Source organism: Hyalella azteca, unplaced genomic scaffold (assembly GCF_000764305.2).
Source record: "Hyalella azteca isolate HAZT.00-mixed unplaced genomic scaffold, Hazt_2.0.2 contig2379, whole genome shotgun sequence".
In the NCBI taxonomy this organism is placed as follows: Eukaryota; Metazoa; Arthropoda; class Malacostraca; order Amphipoda; family Hyalellidae; genus Hyalella; species Hyalella azteca.
Window position 1 is genome coordinate 17582 of NW_025932656.1, and position 17662 is coordinate 35243.

Below are 17662 nucleotides of genomic sequence, written 5' to 3' on the forward strand. Positions count from 1 at the left end.
AAATATCGAATTTGAAGTAGCAATAAATAATCTTATTTAAGAGAAAGCTCGAAATTTCGGGATTATATTGTTAATAAAACTAGAGCCATAGTAATTGAATAAGAAATGCCTTGACAAATACTGTCCTTCGACAGTATTTGTCAAGCCATTTCTTCATTCGCGGCATTAGTTTTGCCCCGTAATCATTTCCGATTACCCAGATTTCAAACGATAATTTTCTGAGAACAAACTGCAGTGTGAGGCTGGCAGCTGCCTGGTTCTCAAAGGCGCCTATATAAGGCGCGACTGCCGTGACCCGCGAGAAACTGCAGCACGACAGCAACATTACTGAACAGATATTCAGTTGATGAGCAAATTTGTTTGTGTAAGAAATTCATCTATCCTGGATATGTGATTAGGGAATAAATGTGTCAATATTCATTGGTTATTCGACATGACTCGTCGGCCGAAGCGAAATGCTGGACAATTTATTCAATTATTGCTTTCTCGATTTGAAATATGTTTCGAAAATTTCATATTTATATAATTAAATTTCGTGACTGTTATTAAATAGATTTTAGCTTTGTCTGTTAAGGTGGACAATACAAAATTATAAATGATTATCATTTTCATGACCTTGATTATCAACGTCATTAACTGTGCAGGAATTGGACTGGTAGACGAGGACAACTTCAGAATGCATCGAGACATTGCAATGGTAAGGCACCGACAAATTTGATGCGCCAGGGTCCAATAAAATAACAGTTAAACTATGAGGAAATTGTATAACACGTTGAACGTATAATATGTTATGTCGTGTTATACAAATATTTATAACACGTTGACAACGATTGCTCATGTACCAAATTTCCCTAGTACCGCAAGAAGATTTCTAGTTCCGCTTATGGAAATATCATTTTTGATTACATGTGTGTTTTATAAAATGCATCCATTTCAGTTACACAATGATTATTCATTCATCTGGTAAAAAAATCGTGAAAAATTCTATAATGATAATAACTCCTTGGCTTATATATTAAAATCTATTTTAAAAAGTGTTAAAATAATTGAAATGGTACTCGTATGCCCCACTCTAATAGTGAACGTGATATATATTTTTAACGTGATAAATTACTTAACGTGATAAATTTTCTAACGTGATACAATTTTTAACGTGATAAATTTGTTATTGTCGCACTCTGCCAAGACGCGTTCAATTGAATTGGGGACAACAAAGCCCAAGATAAAAAATAAAAACAACCGATCGAGCAGGTTAGAGCCGAGCAGATGAGCGGATTTGTTGTTCGTACACATGTCAGTTCTCTGTGAGCAGATGAACAGATTAATTTTGCTTGTATTTGTACACATGTCCAGTTCTCTGTAATTTCTTCTGTTTTGCAGGTGTTGCTGATGGCTGCGGTAGCGGTCAGGTAAGGTTAGGTCTGAACTCTCCACCATTTTACTCTCAGTATTTCACTTTACACGCCATGATTTTAGAAATATTTCATCAAATCAAGAGCAAGCGAATTTTCCGAGTTCGCATACGGCGAACTTGAGTAAATTTATTTCATTATTTACCCTGCTTTCCCAATATTTTTGGATAATGCAGGTATATACCATAATTGATACATGTTATATATATTATTACGACGTCTTACTAGTTATTAAAAAGTTTTAATGCATGATTCACGGAAAATTATTATATATTTCCCGTTCAGAGGTCTTCCCGAGATAACTAATCCAGATCTGTGCATCGGGATTGATGTTGGGGACTATCGCTGCGGCAGTTGCCTGCAACCTATTAGGTGTGGAGCATCTGGACTAATCACTGAACAGAATACATGCCCCCCGGGCACGGTAAATACGGGTATAAGAAAACAGCAAATTCGCGTACATTGTGTGTGATGCATACAAATCGTTCATCTACGATGAAAGTGAGCACGATACCGTGCTCGAACTTGCTGATATATAGATGTTTTATAGATAGCTTTTATATATAGATATTTTTAGATAGCTTTATAAGTATTCCCATTTCGAACGAATGTTTGACTTACTTAAAAAATCACAAAATGTGTTGCATTTAGAAAACTGTTAAATTCTACTAATGAATCAATACACCTACTTTAGATTTCCCTTCTTCAAAGTAACACATATGGAAAGACAGACAAGTGTTGTAACATTATACGTAGGTGTAAAATTACTTACCGTAAACAAGTGTAGTTAGATTACGATTAATACTTGATAGTAACATTACTTAGTTGTTACACTACGCAACGTAAACAAGTGTAGTTATACTACGATTAATACTTGACAGGTGTGTGAGGAGATCACTCGAGGCACAGTAGCATGCGTTCCCATGCCATCGGCCACATTCTGCCAGTGCACCAGCGACATATGCGACCCGTATGAGCCCAGCTTCACAGCCAAGTGCGATGCCAGCGGCGTGACGGATATTGTACAGTGTCCGGCAACTGGAGCATGTGCTGGGAACGGCAATTGTATCGATTGTGCAGAGATCCCAGGGGGCCCTGTATATATCTTCCGTGACCCGGAATGCAGCTCCTTATACAGCTGTACTAACGGAATATACTCAGGAGTCACAAGCTGTGCAGAGGGCGAGTACGTGTCAAAAGATGGCTCCTGTTCCCCAGCGCCGCCCACGCCTTGTGCAGCTGCTGATAGATGCACAGGTGGACTCTGTCCTGACTTGACTGACTGCACACGGTACTACATCTGTGATCCAAATCAGGTGCCGCCGGCAACCGGACCTATTTCTTGTCCATCAAACCAGTACTTCAACCCCGCCACGTTGTTATGCGAGTCCACATCCGTTAATTGTGACCCATGGACTCAATGTGATTTCACAACAACAGTTCCGACTTGTCCAAAACCTGAAGATTGCAATGCAAGCACCGTTGGAAATTCTCCGTATGGACCGTGTGATTCACGGTGAGTTTTTCCCAGTTTTTTTCGTGTAACATTTATTCGATAATGGGAAAACGGTTATTAAAAGGATTACGTTCATAATTGAGTGTTTTGCAATACAAATTAGATCTCAAAAATTCAAGTTTTCTGATGCAAGACCATATCAAATTCATATCACCGAAGGAAAGCAACAAGCTTGTATCTCAATACCGTAGTTGTAACGTCATTTTATACGTCAATGTATGAATTACAATAATAACGTCAAATAATTTTCTTTGCCCTTCAATAATAGCGACCTTGAAAAACTCACGTATACACTCAACGATCTACACAACAAAAAAGTTTGCGATGTTCAAGTGATGGGCTTTTATCACGGCAGTCATCATTTTCATATAAGTGTATCAAATTCACCGATAACAGCTGGTCCAAAAATATAATGAAAAATTCAGTCAACCAATTAAATCTGAAGTTACTGGATAAGCTCACAGATTAAATCAAATCTGTTACTGTGTCATATTAAAACTTCTCTAAATGTTGACTAATTAAATTGTAATCAACGTTAATTCACATTTGGTTTACCAACAGTTACTGTGCGTGTCGCGAGGTCAGCAGCGGCAGCTACGATGTGGTGGAGATGGAGTGCCCAGGCGACTATGTATTCAGCACCAACCCCAACTACCCCTACTGCGTCGACCCCAGCGGAGAGCCCACCTGCTTTACCCACGTTGCTGAACACTAACACTACAACTCAACGGTCTGGTGTTCAGCACCAACGCCAACTACCCCAGCTGCATCGACCCTAGAACTAATGATACTTGCTGGTTCACCACGAAACATCGCTAGTTTGCTTCAAAAACTTCTTATAGAAGCGAACGCCTTAAGTTAAAAAGTCATCTCGATTTTCATTGTCCCTTGATTTTACTAAATTTTGTATAAAAATGTAGTATTGTATTGTATCGACTGATAAATAATTTAAAGAAATATGGCGGCTCGGTTACAATGCTTTTACAGTTAGAGGGAAATTTCAACTGTTTGGATTCATAACCTAAATTCAGAAAATAAAATAGATGAATAAAAAAGTCCTGGCAAAAGATGGTACGCATTTAATCCAACGGTAAATTGAAACTTGGAATTGGGGTGATATCAGCTTTGGAATGCGGCCGTAGATGTAGAAATTCCATCGTCTAACTATTGAGATCGTGTAAAAATATCAATCAGAGAATCCTTCATTACAGGATTTCAGGTATTTTCATAAATCTATCCTCAGCTCTCTATAATATTCTCTCAATTTATCATCCAATTACCATTTTGAATTCTCGCAATATATATGTTATTAATTGATTTTTGCTTAACATTCTACCGCCTGACATGATTAACCGGAGCAATATTTTCATAAGCCTACTTCTTGAAAAGGATCCGTTGCTATTGAGCACAAAATGACTTGCACTGCTTGATTGCAGCCACGTACAACTTTAAAATGTGTCCAGTTGCGTACCAGCGTCCAGAGGTTGCTACACTCAAGGGTTTACGTATAACTTAAGTTGAAAGTTATGTTCCCGGAGAATGACATACGGTGGTAGAGGGTTAAATTCACTTTAGTCTCAATTAGAACGTTCAACTGTTCTGTTTCTTTAAGCATTACATGGAGTTGAACATGGCTCAGCCATTACACAGCAATTTTTAGTTCTGTTACAAGCTTGGTTATCTCAGTACAGCGATCTATAAACTATAAATTTTTTCTATCGGCAATATATCGGACACTGGTGAAGGCTTCCATTAATTTATGCACAAAATTAATTAATGCCGCTTATGTTAGATTGGCCATTTAAGCGGATAAAATTTTGATAGATGCAGGCTGAGGGCGATTAACTTAATAAAAACATTATGTAATCCTATTAGAAATTTTGTTTAGTTTGTTCCATTTATTGGAAATTATGTTCCGTTTTACTGTAACGGAGGCCATAAAGATTAAGTTAGTTTAAGTATTGATTTCGAGAGACAGAAAGAAGCATTAAGAGCTCAACTTTTGACAGCCTAAGTGATACGGAGGTGACTCTAATGGTGCTTGGCTGCTGTATTGCTCACAGTGACCAGAGTGCGATTCACTTCTTGTTATCTTATTGATTTAATGCATGCTATGGGCCCTTTTGCAAGTTAATGCATGCCTCGTTACAATTTTGGTCTGACCCAATCGTTTAAGACGTCTCTGACGCATTGATATACTTGGCAGTATTGCCGGCTTTCGAGCCCTTAACTTTACGCCCTGTGGCGCTTTAACCCTATTAACTTAGCAAAGTTGGGTCGACCAGTCATTCATTAATACACTAACCTTTGCACTCAATTGCACTGTCCAACACCTTTGTACCTCTAAAAGGCTTTAAAGCCACTTCTAAATTGACCCCAGCGGTAATAAATTAGAAGGTTAGTCTCGAAATATTTAATCTTAACTTTGCATAAATTGATCATAAATCTTGATCCTCATAATGATTAATTGCATATGATACAATAGCACTTGCTCCATCAATCGAATCTTGGTTTGTAACTGTTAATTTTACAGTATAACCTCCGGTATATTCTCGTACGTCGCATCTCTTTGCCGTGTGCTTCATGCCTCCAGTGCAGCCAGCGCGACATTATTTCTGCTGTACGCGTTATTTCATTTGAGGTTAGATTGGGAATATGCGTTCACTGTCAAGTTGTGTACCGCTAAATTGGAATAACTGAGCATAATTGGTAAACTCATTTCTCAAGCTCCGGCATTCATTAAGCGAGGTCTCTTTTTACCACATTTTTCTTAGCTCGCTTTCGTGTCCGTCTGTCTATGATGATCAAATCTTGCAATCGATATTTCACCAACTTTCCCGCTAGCTAGCGCTCTGAAACTTTTAGGGAAGCTCAGCTCCCGATGACAATACAATAATCAATAATTTGTTGCACGTTTCCAGGCGTATTTATCACTATTATAAACAAATTAATTTTCGAAGTGGAAATTTGTTTTCTTGTATCCGTGTCCGTCTGTCTGTGATGATCAAATCTTGCAATTGATATTTCACCAACTTTCCCGCTAGCTAGCGCTCTGAAACTTATAGGGAAGCTCAGCTCCCGATGACAATACAATAATCAATAATTTGTTGCACGTTTCCAGGCGTATTTATCACTATTAAAAACAAATTAATTTTCGAAGTGGAAATTTGTTTTCCTGTATCCCCGCGAATACAATTTTCTACAGAACTTCGAAAAGAATTTTCTTTCGTGCATATGCGTGGCCAACTGAAATAAAATGAATATTATGTAGGATGGCTGACCTTAAATTGGCTCGCAACAACGTTTTTCATGTGTAGCAACGGACTAAAAAGGAGAAAATAAAATACTTAAAAAAAAAACTTTTTAAAAAAGTGACGCATTCCCATCTTTCCTTGTGTGCTAACCAATTCTTTTCAGCTGATTAACGCGTAACTTGCTGCACCATGGCTAGCGCTTTTTCTGTGGACGACTTGTTGTCAGACGAGAATTGTCCTGATTTGGCTTCATTAAAGAGCAAGCGGGCAGTTCTGAAGCGTAAGGTTACGTGGACGCTGAAGGCGGCAGCTGCTGACGACGACCGAAAGAAGGTACGCACCTGTCCAGAGACAGTAAGTGAGCTGCTTCTAAGCATTGGCAAGCTTGATGAAAGCATTACTGCATACCTCATTGAACAAAAAGATGTTTCTATACTGAATTATGAGATGAGAATCAATGTTCATATGAGTTGGATGTGAAAACTAAATTGAAGGAGCTGCTTAAGTCAATCGCTGACGAAGTTAGCTAACATAAACTTAAAACCAATTATTGTGACCTTAAACTACCTCACTTGAGCTGTGGCACTTTTTCTGGTGAAGGAACGTCCCATCAGGGCTATTTTACCTTTTTGACCCAGTTCAACAACATCATAGGTCTCAGGGATAATCTTACTGCATCTGTTAAATTCACTTATTTGAAGTCTTATCTAAGAGGTTGTGCATCCAAATTAGTAGAACACTTGATCATTGCAGACGAAAACTATCCAATTGCCTTAAGGCTCTACTTCAAGATGAATTTCTCAATCTAAACTGTCTGGTCGATGATTTGTTCAAAAATTTGCTTTCAATTAAACCTAAGTTTGACCCCACTATACGGGGAGACCAAATTATTCATCAACCAGGTTAGGAGCATAATTGCAAACCTAAAGCAAAACGACCGTGATTTATTGAATGATGATTGCTGTAACGAATTTGTTAGTCATGTTGTGTTTTCTAAATTGCCTGTTCCATTTAAACATGAGCTTGTAGTTAAATTGAACAACTTTCCTAGATTGGCTGATATTTTTGATTGCTATGTGGATGTCATTCGCACGTTGAACATGAAGAACTCTTCTGACTCGGTTCGTGAGAAAAGAGTAGATGTTCGCCCTAAACCCGTGGCTGATCTCAAACCGAAATCTGCTTTCCAGAATTATGGTACTAACTCTCAGGTCAGAAAGAGGTGCAAATTTTGTTCCAGTGCATCCCATAGCATGATTCAATGTTCACGCTATTCTTCATATGAGGACAGAGTTCAAAGTTGTAGAAAAATAAACCTTTCATAAATGCACCAGTACTAAACATTCAACCGACAATGTAACGCCAAACTTGATTTCCCTTGTAAAACTGGTCAAAGTAATTCGCACATTCCTGCTCTTTGCCCGAAGTTGAAAGTAAATGATTTGCAGAACCATTGTTGCATTGCATCTTCATCTAATTCAAATTCTAATTTCATTTTGCCAACTCTAACCATTGCCGTTTCTAACGGTAAATGTGTGACTGTCGAGTTCTTCTGGACTCTGGTAGCCAACGCAGCTACATTACCCATAATGTCTTAAAGCGACTCAACTTTTCTGGTTAGTTGTATGTCAGTTCTTATACCATCAACACATTTATCAATAGTGTCGTACGCGGATTTGCCGAAATCAGCCTTTGTTTGAACCTCATGGATGGTTTGAGTAACCTTCAGTTACCGCTACTTGTCTATGACAAATTTTCCATGGAGTATGAGATAGATGGTTTGAGACAAGCAATGGCGAATGTAGCGAAGATCAAAGACTTGGCTGACTCGAACGCCCTTATGGGCAGTGATAGGGTACAGCTTGAAGGCATTCTTGGCATTGACGCATTGCAGTTTATTTCAAACTTGAGCATCGTGAGATGAATGCAGGGATCCGCTTACGATTATGGCGGAAAACTCATTCCGATTGGTAATGTTGAGCACTTCCTCACTACTCAGAAAGTTAAAACTCTGCATAGAAACTTCGTTCACGAAATGCTAATCTTGCTTCCTGTGTTAATTTTGTACTTGATCCGCAGCACAAGTGTTGCGACCCCATTGCCAGCATGGCTGACGGTAGCAACGTGGAAGGACATCTCGAAAAACTTTTCGAGCTCGAGTCCATTGGTACAGGGTGCGCCACAGAAATTTACTTATTGTCAATAAAAACAAAAGTACTTCAGTTATTGTTTTAAATTTTTTTTATTCGAGAAAACAGTATCCCAAATTTTTTTCATACAGTTTTGAAAATTAAATCTCATGAATGACGGCCTCCATTGTGCATAAACTAATGAAGTCGCTTTTTTTATAATGGTTTCCACTCTATGCAGCATATCAATCGGTATTTTGGCAATGACGTCGCGAATGTTGTTCTTGAGGTGTGCTATGGTCCGTGGTCAATCGACATAAACCAGAAATTTCAAATATCCCATAAAAAGAAATCGCATGGAGTCAAACCTGGAGAGCGTGGCGGCCATTGGAGATCGCCTCTGAGAGAGATGAGGCGGTCGGGGAAATGATGTCGCAACAAATTCATCGAGTCTCTTGCTGTATGTGTTGTGGCTCCATCTTGCTGAAACCACACGTTCCTAAAGTTCATTTCTTCGAGTCTTGGTAGAAAAAGATCCTCGATCATGTTCCTGTAACGAGCTCCATTAACGGTAACTGCGCGTTCGTTTACTTAAAAAAATAAGGACCAATTATTCCCATTACCGACGTCGCACACCAGACAGTAACTCGCTCACAGTTAAGTGGCTTCTGGCGAAACTCACGTGGATTTACACCACACCAATAACGCATGTTTAGCCTGTTGACGCAGCCGGAAATATGGAAGTGAGCCTCGCCACTGAAAAAAACGACCACGTCTTCAGGCAGGTTGTCAACCAGCATTTTACATGCATTTTGACGGACAACAAAATCGCGTTCAGTTAATTCTTGCACTACAGCAAATTTATTTGAGAAACTTTGAGAAACAAACTTGGGAACTTTCCCCTTCAGATGCACCCCCTCTCGTCCCTCTACCCGACCAACTAACCGCACAGGAATTTTTTCAAATAAGTAAGTTTCTGTGGCGCACCCTGTATTAAGGAGGTTGCGGAACCGGAATTGCTGTCTGAAAAGATCTCTGAATTTGGCTCTGCGATTGAGCTTAAGGGAGATCGTTTCTATGTTCAACTTCCGTGGAATTAAAAGCTTTCAGAAGTCAAATCTAACTTTGAGGTTGCGCGCTCCGTGCTTGGACGTGTTGTTAATTAACGATTTACACGCGCTCAATTTATACCAGGAGTATGACGCCGTTTTCGAGCAGCAACTCGAGGAAGGTGTACTGGAGGAGGTGCCTTTGCACGGTCCTGGGAGCGATGAGCGAATTTACATTCCCCATCGAGCCGTGGTAAACGATGGCCCGACAGTCACCACGAAAGTGCGCCCCGTCCTCAACTGCAGCCTTAAGAAGGGGATTAAGAGTCCATCACTTAATGAGGCAGCTTTTCCTGGTGTCAACTTGCTTACGAATTTGCTTAACTTGCTTATTAGTGTCAGATTTGATAATTACTTAGTCACTGCAGACATAAGAAAAGCTTTTCTCCAAATAAAACTTGCTTTAGAAGCTGATAAATATCGCTTTTGTATTCTTTGGTGGAAGAACAACAGATTGAAAGTTTACCGTTACACCACCGTCGTGTTCGGTTTCATATCAAGTCCTTTCATTTTGAATTATGTTGTTACCAAGCACCTGAACCAATTTCCAGATTATCTGTGTTCATATTTTTTACGGAACAACGTCTATGTAGATAATTTCTTTTTACTTGTAATTCTCTTGAACACTTACAACTGTTCTACCAACAAGCTATAGAGCGCCTGGCTGCTGGGGGTTTTGACCTCAGGTCATGGTTCACTAACAACCCTGCTTTACAGGCCATCTTCAAGACTGAAGGTAGATCGTCAGATCATTCAGCAGAATGCGAGAAAGTTCTCGGGTATAAATACTTTCCTGTCACTGATCAATTGGCGGTGTCCTTACCAGATTTCAATGTCAAGGCTACTAACTCAGTCACTAAACGTATCATCTTGTCAAAATTGGCTAAAATTTTTGATCCTTTAGGACTAGTAAGTCCTGTTGCTGTAAAGGGAAAGGCTTTGCTTCGCCAGATATGGCAATCAAAACTTAATTGGGATGATCCCTTGCCTTCTGCTCTGTGTGAACGGTGGCAGTCATTAACTGCCGATCTCCAGCAACTACAGAATTTCATATTTGATCATTAAAACGTAGAAGCAAAGCGTGACGTGTCATTGGTATTGTTTTGTGACGCTTCAAAGACTTTCTATGGATTTTCTGCCTATGCAGTTTACGAAGACGAATCTGGTTTTCATTCAAATTTAATTTTCGCGAAAAGTAAAATCGCCCCGTCAAAATCTAAAAGTTTGCCAACACTGGAACTACTAGCAGTTTTCCTAGCGTTCAAATGTCTTGATACGTTGATGTCTTCAATGGATAGAGCTCAAATTAGAAAGGTTGTTCTCGGCATTGATGCACAAATTGTTCTTGCTTGGATTCTCAATGGTAAAACTAAAACTAAGAATATATTTGCTAACAACCAGAACAGAGGTTTGTCAGAATTGAACAGAGGTTTGTCTGCTAAGGAGTTCGAGAAGAGGTTGCCACTGTGGTGCCATGGACCTGAGTTTTAGCGAACGATGGTTTGTCATCCTGGCCCAAAGTTGACCTCCATGGTAAGGTCGACAACAGTGTGCCACTAATCTCGTGTGCTCTTGCTACCTCTACAGATCAAACAGTTTTGCCGGTTAACAAATTCTCTTCTCTTCATAAATTATACAGAGTAACTGCACTTCTTCTGTAGGAAGTTCTTTTGTAGGAAGTTGAACATCTCAGATTTGGAATGCAGGGAGAAAGCAAAATTATACTGGTTCAGAAAAGAACAAAAAGTGCACTTTTCTAACGAACTCGAATTTTTGTGTTCCAAACAGGCTTCACCTGTACCTAATTTAATTAATAACCTGAATTTATTCATTGATGATCTTGGTCTTTTGCGATCCAAGGGTAGACTAAACAAGTGAATATCAGCAATATACAAAATACTAAACAAATACTAAACTAAACAGAATACAACAAAATACTAAACGAAAAATATCAACAGCGTGCATTCAGAACCCCTATTATTTCGGTTGGCAATTTGCGAAGAATATCAACAGCGTGCATTCAGAACCCCAAATTATTTCGATTGGCAATTTGCGAAGAATATAAAGCGTAGCGCATAATGCACACACATTTTAAATGACACTCTCATGAAAGTCATCTTTATCAGTCGTAAAAAATACACAATCATTAAATGTTACGAGGCATGTTTTTAAAGTAAGTACCATTTTTTATTACGTCGCTACAGCGCAGCGGCCGCAGTTAATTAAGTGCATGTGCGCCAGGTAGCAACATTTGTTGGGAGGCCACAGTCGCCATTGCGGAACCACTCGGTCAAGTCTATATCTTTGTGATTTTAGACTGCCTCAACCCGTTGAGAATCCGCCCATTGCGAAGCGCGTTCGTTTCTCTGTGCTGAAGGCTTGGAATCAGTTGACATTCATCACCAAATCATTAAAGTTTAATGTGAATAATATGCGTTTAAACATCACTTTTTTAAAGACAACACTTCTAAAGAATCCAGTGTTTCCGATGTTATACATGTACAATGAATTTCAAATTTTATTTTCAAATATTGAAGAAAATAATTTTCAAATTTTTGTTTTCATATAAAAAATTTAAAGTTTCAAAATTATTAATTCTGTCAATTTATTCATGCGTTACGAAAGTGTGTAAAATTTCAGATCGATTGGACAGGTAGAAATGTGTTTAATATTGATTGTAAGATTTGTAGCAGACAAAATTATTTTTTCATTATTTACAATTAAAAAAATATTTTTTTATTATTTATTTTGTCAATCGATTCATGCATTGTCTCCAACTTTACGCAAGTGTGCAAAATTTCAGATCGATAGGAAAAGTAGAAGTGTGTTAAATTTCGATTTTAAGATTTGTAGCAGACAGACAAACAAACAAACAAACAAACAACAAGAAGTGAAAATAAGAGAAGTGTTGTAAAAAGTCACGAGTGATGCAGTAATTTGTTGAGGTTTTTAAAGATGGCTGCACAATCATTGATGATGAGAAATGTTGTGGAAACCCTTCAGTCCTTATAAAATTTGCCGATTGAAAAAGTGGACTCTAAAGTGAAAAAAAAAAACATACGGTCCACTATTTCCTCAGCTGATGCGACAGCATCTATATGGCATCTATATATCTCTGAATCTATTATATCTATACACATGCATAAGCAACTATATAGGCATTTCCACTGTAATCCATGCGGTAATTGAAATTGAAAACATAGCCATTTTCTCACCAAGGTCCTGTAACATGACAATCTTTTAGGCATGCATATTCACCGCATGTTGCCAATGCTTCCTGCCAACAGTACGATTATGTCCATGAGTGATTGTCGTTTTTTTTTTGTTGCATTGCTCATAACTGCATCGGGAACATTGCATTGAAGGTTTATTGAACTTTTTTTATATTTTCTGCATCTCATACCAATTTATTACTTTTTTGAAGATTAAATTGCTATTACGGAACGAAATAATTCGTCGTGAAGTTCACAGATACTTTTGAATTTGAACACCTATCACTTCGAATCCTCATTTTTTTTCTTATTCTAATGCCTTTATTCTAATTTTATCAAAATCGCTCGATTGAACAATTTCCAAGCAGGAGAAATTAAAAATGAGAAATTCACATTTTTATACTATCATAATAGGTCACTGCACTCAAAGTCAAGGCTGACCACGGTGGAACAAATATTTTATTCACAAAATATTATACAAAGGTAAATTTATTATTCTTGTGCCGTTGTTTTCAGCTGCCTCAACAAGTCATTTCCCACCACGCATATGACGTTCAAACAACGCTAATTATACGCTGTTGCAACGTCATCTGCGTGGAGGGCTTACATTCGGGGCTGTCTGAGACCTTGTCTGTAATTTCATTTCATTGACCGTTTATTAATATTTTTTGAACAGAAGTCAAACATAATATCCGAAGTCCAATCTTTTTTTTAAATCAGTTATTCATAAAATTTCCCTTTTTGCTTTAAAAATTCCTGACAACTAATCGTAGTAGGTTGGAAACAATTTAATTTTTTTAGAGAAAATATAAATTTCATTTTAGATTTTTAGTTCATGTTAAATTCGATGACGAACAATATACCATTTTCCGAACCTATATTTAACCGACTCATTTAAAGAAAAATGTTTCAGAGAAATGAACACAGCAATTTTCCGCTGACGCTTTTGTCATGTTCACTTTCCCGGGCTAATTATAGTTAAAGTTTGAACGAAGCTTTAGAATCTTTACCTTATCAGAATTTGGAGGTATAATGCCTCCGAGTTCGACACGTTAGATTCTTGCGTGTTGTGTGGTGACATGTGCGTGTTGTGTGGTGACATGTTATTTTACGTTAGCTAGGAAATTATAAGTTGAGCAACATATGGTCAATATATGAGTGCAGGTATCGACTACGTGAATAATTAAAAATATGACCAATAAAAATTATCATTTTAAAGTTTCTACTTATTCTGCTCCAGTGGAAGTTAGGACTGTCGTACCATCATGTAAAAATCATATTTCGAAGCAACTGTGAGAATATTTCATAATGATCATAATTCCCTACATTTATAAATATTTTATGATAAATCAGTTCAACTATTCAGTTCAATGTCATTCCAAACCGAAATGTGTAAAGGAGATGAGGAAATGTAATTTTTTCATAACCATGCAGTGGATACTCGATAATTGAAGAAAAACCCCGCCAACGGTGGCGCGCAAACACATGAGGGCATCTGAGGACGTCTTGATACAAAAAATATAACTCAGTACTCACTGCAGTGAGTGACAGAGAGCGTATTTTCTCGTCAACGAAAACGTGAAGTTACGGACGGACGGACGGACGGACGGACGGACAGACGGAAATGGCGAGCACAATAGTGCATTTTTTCCATAAATGAGAAAATGCGCTAAAAAGAAATGCAAAAGTTTCAGTTATGACGGTTTAAGTTATGATGGTTTCAGTTATGGTCCGCCCTCAGCCAGCCTTGTATGACTGTCTGGAAGACAGGTATTGATGTTACCGCCACGACGTCGGCACTCAGAGAGTTCCATATTTTGATGACCCAATGAAAGAAGGAGTGTAGGTGGACGTCTTCTGTTGCTGAAAGTAACAAAGGCACCAACAGAAGGGGGCGCCAACAGAAGCTTGCTGAAAGGCACCAACAAAACAAGCTTACCGCGCCGCCTAATCTCGACATGTCATACGCGTGCAGAAATTTTGTACACGCGCAAACATAACACACGGCTTTAATCTGCCTCAATAACGGCGTCTCGAAGGTCATTATTTTAATAAAACACGTTCCCCGAGTATCCGGACTGCACCGCTATTCCCCCTATAGCAGAAGGCTTTCAGTTTCAGTTGGAATTATTGCAGTTTCTTATAGTTTGTTCAGTGAAATATGTTTATTTATGGATAAACTTCTGGTTCATTGAGTAATTTTATTTCATAATCATCCTTGAGCAAAATTTATTAATTGTTCCTAGACATGTTGAGTTTCCTCAAAATTTTTGTGAGTAATCTTCTGAACAATTATTGTAGAGTATTTTTATGAGCGCCCAAATGATAAATCTACTGTTATTTTGTAAAATTAGGGTGAAATTCTTCTAATTTGAATGGTACATTTCTTGTCTGTCCTATGTTTTACACTTGTTGAGCGGTTCTCGATTGAAATGTTAGATTCAGTATTCAAAAAATATCGTAGCCTCGTTCGTATTAGAAAAGGGAGTTAGGAAGAGGCACATTCATTTCATCTGAAATAAATTCTTTCGGGAAGAAACTTCCAATTATGTAAGAATTTGCATTCTTAAGTTTGGTATGCCATGCAGCCATTCTCCAATGCTCAGCTTGAGGGTCACGATGTCTTTAAAAATGCAGGCCTTCAGAACTACATAGCACGCCACGCACACCGAACACAAGGTCGATAGCAGTTACATACAAGGATTTAAGTCCATTTTATTTTCACGACTAGATCCTTGGTTCAGTCAAATTTGACTGTATATACAATTTTGCTTCTAAATCGTATTTAAAATTTGAGCATCAAGAACTTACAAACGTATAAATTAGCTAATCGCTTGAGGTATGTATATTTTCTAAAAATGCATTCCCTTGTCCAGTTACCAAGTACAGCGATACGGTATTTGTTTACGCGTTACCGAGACGACGTCAAATACGGAAGTTGAAGCTCGCCTGCTGATTGGTTGATAAAATTCTACGTGTGTTGTTAAATATATCAATCTGCTCTGAGGCAGGGCAGTCTGTCGCCGGCCGGGTTTCGGATTGAAGCTCCATAGTGCCTCCGTAAAGACCGATATTTTTTTCAGCCGGAGAAGATAAATTTCGTGTTATTTTTTCGTTTTACTTTATTTTGAATGATAGTGAACAGGTGAGGCATTCAATGAATTTCCAGGAAGGAATTTATGATATGAAATGCTTAGGGATATTTCTTGTAATTTTTTTAAATAGGAATGCTCAAGAGATATTACACGGATTTGGAGTGTTTCATGCGAGAAGAAGCAACTTTTCTTTTATACTAAGTTTCCGAACAAATCTTCTTCGAAAAAATTACCTAATTTTAATTTCAGACCTTGACATGATATAATTTGTCTAATTAAATAGCTGATTTTTTTATGCTTTTGCTATAATCAAAGATTATAGCAAACACGTACGAAGATTTGCTTATGCCAATATTTTTAGCCAACTGATGGATTTAGTTCATGACTTTGAAATAAATTGACGGTGTTATCATTCTGAATAATTAATGTGTTGAAATTCTAACATATAACAACCATAATATTATTATTGCTTTTCGCTTATAATAATTAATTGCACAATGATAATAATTACAGTTTTTAATGATTCCATAATTTTCAGAAAAGCATAACCAAGCCATACATTAGTGTCACAGGTTGTAATTTTAGCTACAAACTATGATATTGAGCTCTTGTTATATTAGCTCTACCTGAGGATCGGGTTCTTCGTTGACTAAGGTAGTGAGGGATAAGTAAGACACATCAGTCCAGATAACGTATCTTGTATACGGGGTGGTTATACAGAGTTGCGATACAGAGGTATAAGCTACGGCATCGACCGTAAGGTCGGAGAACTCANGCTGCCACCTTCTTACGACACCGCTGGCTTGTTGTAGGACGCTTGTATAGGCGCCCTCAGCTGATGCCGGCCCTTGTAGTCGCTCTCGTAGACGCTCTCGTAGACGTTCTCGTAGACGCTCTTGGCTCTGCATGTTGTACTGGATTCAGAGAACGCAAAAAATTGCGTGGACGCTTCAAATCCCTCTGCGTCAGTTGTAGGCTCGAAAGTCTTGACGTTGCAGGTTAACTAAGACGCGCCAGACAAAACTTGAATATTCTCATCGTTTTCGGCTGCAGAAATTAGTAGATGAAGGTCTTCTTGGTCTCTTCTTCAGACGTTTAAATGAGTTAAACATCGCTGAAACAATCCGTTGAAAGGCTTGGTCGCACGAAAATCACTATGCGACAGTGTTGCTATAATCACAAGTCACAACCACTTAAAAGTCTTTCACTTCACCACCGTATTTAAAGTCTCACAATTATAGTCAAGCAGTCGAGTTTCACTTTTTAAGAAAACACGATTGTCATCACTTAGTTCGGGCGCCAATTTGTCCGAAGACTCTATACGTGATGTGACTGGCGAGAAACTATCTCAATATACGGGGTGGTAATATGCAAGAGTTATAATAGATATAAGCGAGTGACGGCCGGTTAAGCCGGAGCGACTCAAGCTACACGCTACATCGCGGAGCGCTTATCAGCTACTGGGGGCATTGCTCTAGGTTGCTAGCCCTTTTATAAGCTTCGCTTCCGCCCACTACTGCGGTCTTGATCGCGTGATCTATCACGTGTCTATCAGATGTTGACTCGTCCTCAATCTCTATCAGGTCAAGTGAATTGGCCGCTGACATTAGTCTCTTAATTTAGCCAATTCTCTTCGTCCTCTACCCATTCAGGAGATATTATTTCTTTAATGCCATGATTCACGGCATATTGCAAGCGAAAATTTCAAGTTTAAATATTTTATACCATTTCTCAAAGTTCCCGACAAAATTCACTTCTACACTCAAACATATCACCGCGTGCCGACGACGCAACAAAGTGTCTATCCCGGTCCTATTAGCGCGTAAATATGAGCGCTTCTATGAGGGAGCCTCTCGGCCCTGACGACGGATAATAAGGCAGCTTGTGATGAATAATTTTATTGGAAATATCATAAGAACTTCTTCCACAGACTGA

At 38.4% G+C, this 17662-nt stretch overlaps 1 protein-coding gene across 1 annotated transcript; it reads left to right on the top strand.

The window, feature by feature from the left end:
* Positions 1-310: 310 nt before the first annotated feature.
* Positions 311-4241, top strand: LOC108666106 (latent-transforming growth factor beta-binding protein 2). Its single transcript, XM_018152917.2, has 6 exons — positions 311-364; positions 645-697; positions 1381-1409; positions 1698-1836; positions 2294-2928; positions 3490-4241. The coding sequence occupies exons 2-6, from the start codon at positions 677-679 to the stop codon at positions 3641-3643; spliced, it is 978 nt and encodes a 325-aa protein (XP_018008406.1). The 5' UTR covers positions 311-364; positions 645-676; the 3' UTR covers positions 3644-4241.
* The last annotated feature ends 13421 nt before the right edge of the window (positions 4242-17662 follow it).